General features: G+C 40.3%; 1 protein-coding gene across 1 annotated transcript in view; it reads right to left on the reverse strand.

Annotated features, from left to right (window-relative positions):
• SLC9C2 (solute carrier family 9, member C2 (putative)) overlaps nt 1-10,723 on the reverse strand; it is a 95,282-nt gene that overhangs the window by 4,171 nt on the left and 80,388 nt on the right. The window contains exons 22-23 of the mRNA XM_010850252.1: nt 8,580-8,747; nt 5,750-5,881 (exon numbers count right to left, since the gene is read on the reverse strand). Coding sequence (XP_010848554.1) covers nt 5,750-5,881; nt 8,580-8,747 — 300 coding nt within the window. The remainder of the gene's footprint in view (nt 1-5,749; nt 5,882-8,579; nt 8,748-10,723) is intronic.

The following is a 10,723-nucleotide window of genomic DNA, read 5'->3' on the forward strand; positions in this document are numbered from 1 at the left end:
CAAGAGTCTTCTCCAACACCACAGTTCAAAAGCATCAATTCTTCGGCGCTCAGCCTTCTTCACAGTCCAACTCTCACATCCATACATGACCACAGGAAAAACCATAGCCTTGACTAGATGAACCTTTGTTGGCAAAGTAATGTCTCTGCTTTTGAATATGCTATCTAGGTTGGTCATAACTCTCCTTCCAAGGAGTAAGCGTCTTTTAATTTCATGGCTGCAGTGACCATCTGCAGTGACTTTGGAGCCCAGAAAAATAAAGTCTGACACTGTTTCCACTGTTTCCCCATCTATTTCCCATGAAGTGATGGTACATATATACAATAGAGTATTACTCAGTCATAAAATAGAATGAAGTAATGCCATTTGCAGCAACATGGATGGATGGACCTAGAGATTGTCATACTAAGTGAAAGAAGCCAGACATTGACAAACAGGTGACATCATTTATTATGTGGAATCTTAAAAAATGATACAAATGAACACATATACAAACTTATGATTATCAAAGAGTGAGGGAGGGATAATCACATACACACTACTATATATAAAATAGATAGCCAACAAGTATGTACTATATTGGAGAAGGCAATGGCACTCCACTCCAGTACTCTTGCCTGGAAAATCCCATGGACGGAGGAGCCTGGTAGGCTGCAGTCCATGGGGTCACTAAGAGTCGGACATGACTTGATCGACTTCACTTTCACTTTCCACTTTCATGCACTGGAGAAGGAAATGGCAACCCACTCCAGTGTTCTTGCCTGGAGAATCCCAGGGATGGGGGAGCCTGATGGGCTGCCGCCTATGGGGTCATACAGAGTCGGACACGACTGAAGTGACTTAGCAGCAGCAGCAGCAGAAGTATGTACTATATAGCACAGGGAACTATACTGATATTTTGTAATAATCTATAAGGCAAAAAGAATATGAAAAAGAATATAATATATACAACTGAATCACATTGCTGTACACATGAAAATAACAAAACATTATAAATCAAACATATTTCAATTTGTTAAAAAAAAATCCATGTGTAGGTATTTGTGTGGACATAGTTTTTTAATTCCTTTGGGTAAATATCAAAGAGAGTGCTTGCTGGATCATATGGCAACAGCATGTTAGTTTTGTAAGAAACCACCAAACTCTCTTCCAAAGTGGCTGTGTACCATTTCACATTCTCACCAGCAATGAAGAGTTCTTGTTGCTCCACACCCTGGCCAGCATGTGGTGGTGTCACTGGCCAATTAATAGGTGTGCAACAGTATCACTTCCTTCATGGATCACTGCCTTGTTGTGGCAAAGGGGCTTGCATAACACAATGAAGCTAAGAGCCATGCTCTGCAGGGCCACCCTAGACAGACAGGTCATAGCAGAGAGTTCTGACAAAACGTGATCCACTGGAGGAGGGAATGGCAAACCACCCCAGTGTACTTGCCATGAGAACCTCATGAATTCTTTAAATCGTCAAAAAGATAAGACACCAAAAGATGAGTCCCGAAGGTCTGAAGGCGTCCAATATGCTACTGGGGAAGAGCAGAGGAGAATTACCAATAGTAATGAATAGATTCAAGGGACTAGATCTAGTTAACAGGGTGTCTGAAAAACTATTGACAGAGATCCATAATAGTGTACAGGAGGTGGCAAACAATACCATCCCAAAGAAAAAGAAAAGCAAGAAGGCAAAGTGGTTATCTGAGGAGGCCTTACAAATAGCAGAAGAAAGAAGAGAAGCAAAAAGCAAGGGAGAGAGGGAAAAGTACATCCAATAAACACAGAGTCCCAAAAAATAGCTAGAAGAGACAAAGAAGGCCTTCTTTAATAAACAGTGCTTAATAATAGAAGAAAACAACAAAAGGGGAAAGACTAGAGATCTCTTCAGAAAAACTGGAAACATCAAGGGAACATTCCACCCAAAGATGGGCACAATAATGGTAGAGATCTATAGCAGGAGAAGAGATCAAGAAGAAATGGAAAGAATACACAGAAGAACTATATTAAAAAGATCTTAGTGAACCAGATTACTACAATGGTGTGGTTAGTCACCCAGATCCAGACATTCTGGAGCGTGAAGTCAAGTGGGCCTTAAGAAGCACTGCTGTTAATAAAGCTAGTGGATGAGATGAAATTCCAGCAGAACTATTCAAATCCCTAAAGGATGATGCCATCAGGGTTTTGCATTCATTATGTTGGCAAATCTGGAAGACCCATCAATGGCCAGAGGACTAGAAAAGGTCAATATTCATCCCAATCCCCAAGAAAGGTACCAAAGAATGTGCTAACCATTGGACAATTGCACTCATCTCCCATGCTAGTAAGTGAAGTGAAAGTCACTCATTTGTGTCTGACTCTTTGTGACTCCATGGACTATACAGTCCATGGAATTCTCCAGGCTATAATACTGGAGTGGGTAGCCTTTCCCTTCTCCAGGGGATCTTCCCAACCCAGGGAATCTTCCCAACCAGGGATCGAACCCAGGCCTCCAGCATTGCAGGTGGATTCTTTACCAGCTGAGCCACGACAGAAGCCCAGTAAGGTTCATGCTTAAAATCTTGCGTGTTAGGTTAGGTTTCAACCTTATGTGAACCAAGAACTTCCAGATGTCCAAGCTGGGTTTAGAAAAGGAAGAGGAACTAGAGATCAAATTGCCCACATTCGCTGGATTATAGAGAAAGCAAGGGAATTTCAGAAAAACATTTCTCTCTGTTTCCTCTGACAGTGTGGACCATGACAAACTGTGGAAAGCTCTTAAAGAGATGGGAATACCAGATCATCTTATCTGTCTCCTGAGAAACCTGTAAGCGGGTCAAGCAGCAATAGAAGTATGGAACAACTGACTGGTTCAAGATCGAGAAAGGAGTACAACAGGGCTGTCTGCTGTCACCCTATTTGCTTAACCTATACACTGAGCACATCATGAGAAATGCCAGGCTGTATGAGTTACAAGCTGGAATCAAGATAGGCAGGAGAATCATCAACAACCTCAGATATGCAGATGATACCACTGTAATGGCAGAAACAGAAGAGGAACTAAAGAGCCTCTTGATGAGGGTGAGGGAGGAGAGTGAAAGAGCCAGCTTAAGACTAAATATTAAAAAAACTAAGATCATGGCATCCAGCCCCATTGCTTCATGGCAAATAGAAGGGGAAAAGGTGGAAGCAGGGACAGATTTCCTCTTCTTGGGCTCCAAAATCACTGCGGACAGTGACTGCAGTCATGAAATCAGAAAACGATTGCTTCTTGGCAGGAAAGTGATGACAAACCTAGACAATGTGTTGAAAACCAGAGACATTACTCGGCCAACAAAGGTCCATTTAGTCAAGGCTATGGTCTTCTAAGTGGTCACATACAGTTGTGAGAGCTGGACCATAAAGAAGGCAGAATGCTAAATAACTGATGCCTTCGAACTGTGGTGCTGGAGAAGACTCCTGAAAGTCCCTTGGACAGCAAGGAGATAAAACCACTCAATCTTAAGGGAGATCAACCCTGAATATTAACTGGAAGGACTGATGCTGAAGCTGAAGCTCCAGTATTTTGGTCATCTGATGTGAATAGATGACTCATCTCATTGGAAAAGTCCCTGATGCTGGGAAGGATTGAGGGCAGAAGGAGAAGAGGGTGTCAGAGGATGAGATGGCTGAATGGCATCACCAATGCAATGAACATGAACTTGGGCAAACTCCAGGAGATGGTGAGAGACAAGGAGGCCTGGCAAGCTGCAGTCAGTACCTGGGGTCACAGTCGAACATGACTGGGCAGCTGAACAACAACAACAACAATGGTATCACATTGTTTTAATTTGCATTTCCCTGATAACATACTGTTCTCTTGAGAAACCTATATGCAGGTCAGGAAGCATCAGTTAGAACTGGACATGGTGGGAACACATGTATACCTGTGGTGGATTCATTTTGATATTTGGCAAAACTAATACAATTATGTAAAGTTTAAAAATAAAATAAAAAAAAAAAAAGAACTGGACATGGAACAACAGACTGGTTCCAAACAGGAAAAGGAGTACATCAAGGCTGTATATTGTCACCCTGCTTATTTAACTTATATGCAGAGTACATCATGAGAAACGCTGGGCTGGAAGAAGCACAAGCTGGAATCAAGATTGCCGGGAGAAATATCAATAACGTCAGATATGCAGATGACACCACCCTTATGGCAGAAAGTGAAGAGGAACTAAAAAGCCTCTTGATGAAAGTGAAAGAGGAGAGTGAAAGAGTTGGCTTAAAGCTCAACATTCAGAAAACGAAGATCATGGCATCTGGTCCCATCACTTCATGGGAAATAGATGGGGAAACAGTGGAAACAGTGTCAGACTTTATTTTTCTGGGCTCCAAAATCACTGCAGATGGTCACTGCAGCCATGAAATTAAAAGACGCTTACTCCTTGGAAGGAAAGTTATGACCAACCTAGCTAGCATATTAAAAAGCAGAGACATTACTTTGCCAACAAAGGTCCATCTAGTCAAGGCTATGGTTTTTCCAGTAGTCATGTATGGATGTGAGAGTTGGACTATAAAGAAAGTTGGGCACCGAAGAATTGATGCTTTTGAACTGTGGTATTGGAAAAGACTCTTGAGAGTCCCTTGGACTGCAAAGAGATCCAACCAGTCCATCCTAAAGGAGATCAGTCCTGGGTGTTCATTGGAAGGACTGATGTTGAAGCTGAAGCTCCAATACTTTGGCCACCTGTTGCGAAGAACTGACTCATTGGAAAAGACCCTGATGCTGGGAGGGATTGGGGGCAGGAGAAGAAGGGGATGACAGAAGATGAGATGGCTGGATGGCATCACCAACTTGATGCACATGAGTTTGGGTGAACTCCAGGAGTTGGTGATGGAAAGGGAGGCCTGGCATGCTGCGGTTCATGGGGTCACAAAGAGTTGGACATGACTGAGTGACTGAACTGAACTGAACTGATGACATATGATGTGGAGTATCTTTTCCTGTATTTATTTGCTATTCATATATCTTCTCTGGTGAAGTTATCTATTATCAGCTTTGGCCCATTTTTTAATCAGGCTGGGTTTTTTCCCTACTGTTGAGTTTTAAAGCTCCTTGTATGTTTTGGATGATAGTTCTTTATATGATATGTCTATTGCAAGTATTTTCTCCCAGTCTGTGGTTTGTCTTCTAATTCTCTTGATATTTGCTCATTTTTAACCCAATATTGATATTCAGTATCACAATTCAATGAATGATCTTAAACTTCAGGTTTGTCACTTCCCCAGTTCCTGACTCATGGTAGGGGCTCAAAAAATTACTAAATGGAATGCAAATATAGGTTGTAAATTGTACCAGTCCAAGAATAGACCTGAACCGCTACTTTTTCAAGAGAAGGTTCATAGATGAGGCTTGGTAAACTCAATAAAAATTTGAAAAGGCAAATAATTTATAATAACATAGGTAGATAGGTAGATAGAATAGACTAATAAACACCAAACTTGTGCTCAGTAACTCACTAATTAATGCTATGCTTGATTCTTGGGGAATCTACCTATTTAAGATTTGCTTACTCTCTTATTTTTAAGGGATGACTGGGGATAGCCTGAAAAATCAGCTGTCACAAGGGGACCTATGACCTGTAGGAACTCAGAATAACAGAGTGGTAAAGATTCTGAAATCCTACTTTGAAAGATTAAACATACCTTCTTTTCTCTGTCTCCAAAATATGAAATTTATTTTGTAAAAAAAATACAGGAAATAAAACTTAATTCATATTTTAATCATGCAACTTACCTCATCAACAAGACTTGATTCAAAATACTGATAGGCAATACTGAGAGCAAGCTTCAGCCATATTTTATATTCCAGGGATGGCCAGAAGAAATCAAAGCCTTCATATAGATCCTCCAGGGAGATAAAGCAGACCTGAAATGACAAGGCATCAAACAGAATGCTTGACTTGAAAACAAATTATTAAATCATCAGAAAAACAAATGCCTATAGGACTTCCCTGGTGGTACAGTGGATGAGAATCCACCTGTCAATGCCAGGGACACAGGTTCAATCCCTGGTCCAGGAAGATTCCATGTACCTCAGAGCAACTAAGCCCATGAACCACAACTACTGAGAGTGCACGCTGCAACCACTGAAGCTCTTGTGCCTAGAGCCTGTGCTCCACAGTAAGAGAAGCCACAGCAATGAGCAGCCTATGCACTACAAATAAAAGTAGCTCCCACCCCCCACAATTAGAGAAAGCCCTCAGCAGCAATGAAGACCTAGCACAGATGAAAATTTTTAAAAAGTCTGTAGGTTTCATCTTCACCTAACCTCCTAGAAAAACTATCTCTAGTATATTAATTATGATACTCTATTTAAGTATAAGATGATAAAATGTACAGTCCAGTTAAAGCTATAGACAATACTAGTCCAGAAGATTTTATATTAATCAATAGCTAGGATAATTATGAACTTCCAGATGTTCAAGATGGTTTTAGAAAAGGCAGAAGAACCAAAGATCAAATTGCCAACATCTGCTGGATCATTGAAAAAGCAAGAGAGTTCCAGAAGAACATCTATTTCTGCTTTATTGACTATGCCAAAGCCCTTGACTGTGTGGATCACAATAAAATATGGAAAATTCTTCAAGAGATGGGAATACCAGACCACCTGACCTGCCTCTTGAGTAACCTGTATACAGGTCAGGAAGCAACAGTTAGAACTGGACATGGAACAACAGACTGGTTCCAAATAGGAAAAGGAGTACATCAAGTCTGTATATTGTCACCCCGCTTATTTAACTTATATGCAGAGTACATCATGAGAAACACTGGGCTGGAGGAAGCAGAAGCTGGAATCAAGATTGCCAGGAGAAATATCAATAACCTCAGATATGCAGATGACACCACCCTTATGGCAGAAAGTGAAGAGGAACTAAAAAGCCTCTTGATGAAAGTGAAGGAGGAGAATGAAAAACTTGGCTTAAAGCTCAACATTCAGAAAACTAAGATCATGGCATCCGGTCCCATCACTTCATCACAAATAGATGGGGAAACAGTAAAAACAGTGTCAGACTATTTTTCTGGGCTCCAAAATCACTGCAGATGGTGGTTGCAGCCATGAAATTAAGACACTTGCTTCTTGGAAGGAAAGTTATGACCAACCTAGATAGCATATTAAAAAGCAGAGACATTACTTTGCCAACAAAGGTCCGTCTAGTCAAGGCTATGGTTTTTCCGGTAGTCATGTATGGATGTGAGAGTTGGACTATAAAGAAAGTTGGGCACCGAAGAATTGATGCTTTTGAACTGTGGTATTGGAAAAGACTCTTGAGAGTCCCTTGGACTGCAAGGAGATCCAACCAGTCCATCCTAAAGGAGATCAGTCCTGGGTGTTCATTGGAGGGACTAATGTTGAAGCTGAAACTCCAATACTTTGGCCACCTGATGCGGAGAGCTGGCTCATTTCAAAAGACCCTGATGCTGGGAAAGATTGAAGGTGGGAGAAGAAGGGGGCGACAAAGGATGAGATTGTTGGATGGTATCACCGACACAATGGACATGGGTTTGGGTGGACTCTGGGAGTTGGTGATGGACAGGGAGGCCTGGCATGTTTCAGTTCATGGGGTCACAAAGAGTCGGACACGACTGAGAGACTGAAATGAAATGAACTGAACTGAACTGAGGATAATCATGAGCCCAAGATTATGGAACTAAGCCACATAAACTTATTTATTTTTATTGCCACAATGGGTAACGTGGGCTCATTCATAGTATTTGCGTTCAGAGCAAAGTGCCAATCCAAACAAAGAAGACGACTCTCAGAATTCAAGCTACGTGAACTTCAGCAAATTCTGTTCAGCCTTGTGAATACATTCATGCTTTCTCTTCTCTTCCAAAAGTGAAATGGTATGAAACTGATAAAGCAACATTCCTTTCTGTCTGTCACACTCCTAAGACTCTGCTCCTTGCTCCATTGCATCTAACAGTCCCCAAAGCTTGAGATTTCTTTGTAAGTAGGAACTTTCACTAATTTCTATTTGAATTGCCCACAGCTAGCCCACTATCAGATCACTTCTTTGTTAAATAAAATTCTTACTTAGCAAGTGAAAAATGGAAGAAAGAGATGTGAAACACAAGTATTCTTTAAAAACACTGCTCCCATAATGGTAGCCATTTATGGAGCACCTAAACATGCCAGGCATCTTATCTATGTGTTTTCCTTATCTTTATAACATCAGAAGTTAGATATCTTCTCTTCTAATTAAAAATAGTGACAAAGACTCTTTGGTTAAAATATCTGCCTCCAGTTCAAGAGGGAGGGGACATAGGTAAACCTATGGCTGATTCATGTTGATGTTTGGCAGAAACCAACACAATACTGTAAAGCAATTATCCTTCAATTAAAAATAAATAAACTTAACTGTTTAAAAAAAAATCTCCCTCCAGACACCATAGTGGATGTGAGACATCAAATTGGCCTTTCTCAGCTATACTGCTTCACAATAGCTGGTTGGGTTGACTAAGATAATAGAACCCCACCCCCACCCCCCAAAAAAAGTGCTGCTACTCCTTACTAACTTGAGGAAGAATTAACACCCACAATACAGACACATCCAGGTGCTTACCTGCAAAATAGTTTCACAGATGGCAGTATATTCAATTTCACGCTTAAGTAGACAGCTCAATTCTCCAATTATGTCTCCGCTGGTACAGTACTCTGTAAACCTAGTTGTGGACTCTCTGTCAGGCCTTAGGCTCCTGTCTATTCCAAAAGTAGGAGGTGAACTCTCCAACTGCAATGGGGAAATAATTGAGCAAAGGGAAATACAAATTAAGAGCCCTTGACCAAACCTTAGGAGCTCCCAGTGTTTCTTGCAATTATTACAATAGAAGGAAAAGATTCTTTATGAATCCTTTCAGATGGGAAGGAGGAATTGGGCTTTCAAAAATCATTTCTTTCACATTTCAACTCTCCAAGCTGAGACCGTTTCTAATCTTTAGCTTTACAGATGACCCCTATTTACCTGCCTTATATAAAAATTCCACCAAAAGTAGTCACTAAATGCAAGTACCCCCTCTAAGTCTATTAGATATTCTTAGCATAATGGGCTAGTGCCTCAGGTGGAAAAAATTTTTGATAGTATAGATGCATAAACCAGATTTCATGAATGAATATGCCCCCAAGCCAAGTCATAATTTCAGCAGAAATCTTGCCTCCCTTAAGATGCTTAAGAATAATTACCATGAGACGTTAGCAGAAAAAGGTTTTAGGATGAACACAGGATGGTTGAGTTACTTCAGGAAAAGAACTGGTAGGCATGGGTGGGGGTAAAAGAAAGTCATCAGATTTCAGGAGGAAGATGCAAGAATTAACCAGAAGGATTACAGAACTTTCCAGAAAGTTCAGTTGTAAGTGCCAAAGAGGAAGGCTACTGCCCAATACACAAGAAATGGAAAAAAGTCACTGAAGGAATTGCTGTGAAAGTTGTACCCTCTCCTAGTGAGTTCCACCATTCAAACTTGTAGAGGCACTCATGCTTCCAAAGAACTCTGACATTTTTTAATTTAATTTTTAATGAAGTCCAAAAGCCTTTTGAGTACAAGTCCCCTACACACAAACAAATTCCATTCTGAAAGTGTGTTCTTAAGTCCAATATGTTTGTAAGTCCAACAAAGTTAACCTAGGTGCCCAACTAATACAATTGGTTATACAGTACTATACTGTAATAGGTTTATAATACTTTTCACACAAATAAAGCATGAAAACAAACACAAATAATAAAGAAAACATTTTTAAGCTTACAGTACAGTATATTGAAAAGTACAGCAGTACAGCTGGCATACAGGGACATACTCGTATCTTTGAAAGTTTGCAACTTGAAGGTCTGTATGCAGGGGACTTAACAGTAAAGAAGAACGGTTCTGCTTTTTACAAACCAAGGAAAGATGATTACATTTGTGGCAAGCAGAATTTTAAAGAAGGCCTTCCAAGGTTCCTATCTTGTTGTTATTCAATCAAACATTGATCTATGAACTGCTGTGAAGGGATTTTGCAGATAGAATTAAGGTTACTAATCAGCTAAACTTAAAGAGATGATTCTGGATTATCCTGCGGGCTCCAATGTAATCACATGAGCCCTCAAAGTAGAAAAGGAAGTAGTCATCAAGACTGGAGAGGGACAAATGAGTTGATTTCTCTGTCCGTCAGTTTTCTCATGAGGTTGATAGAAGGACAAAATGTCATAACATATTGCCATTCTCGATCATCTTTTTAAATGTCACAACTAGCCTCTTCAACTCTTGGTCACTGCTAACATATTACATATTTAACTTAGGTATTTTGTCCATTGTTCCATCTCCTTCTATGCTTCTACAAGAAATTAACTTCTAAGAAGACAGGGCTTTTTTATGTTTTCTCAGTTCTATGCCTAGAATGAACGTGCCTACTGCATAATAGTAATGAAGTAAATATTTGTTGAATGAATGAGTAAATGAATGAATGAAAAGTGCCAGACACTTAATAAGTGCTATACCAGTTGAGCTATTTCAAATCCTGAAAGATGATGCTGTGAAAGTGCTGCACTCAATATGCCAGCAAATTTAGAAAACTTAGCAGTGGCCACAGGACTGGAAAAGGTCAGTTTTCATTCCAATCCCAAAGAAAGGCAATGCCAAAGAATGCTCAAACTACCGCACAATTGCACTCATCTCACATGCTAGTAAAGTAATGCTCAAAATTCTCCAAGCCAGGCTTCAGCAATACGTGAAC

This window comes from Bison bison, unplaced genomic scaffold (assembly GCF_000754665.1).
Source record: "Bison bison bison isolate TAMUID 2011002044 unplaced genomic scaffold, Bison_UMD1.0 scf7180017864289, whole genome shotgun sequence".
NCBI classification, from domain to species: domain Eukaryota; kingdom Metazoa; phylum Chordata; class Mammalia; order Artiodactyla; family Bovidae; genus Bison; species Bison bison.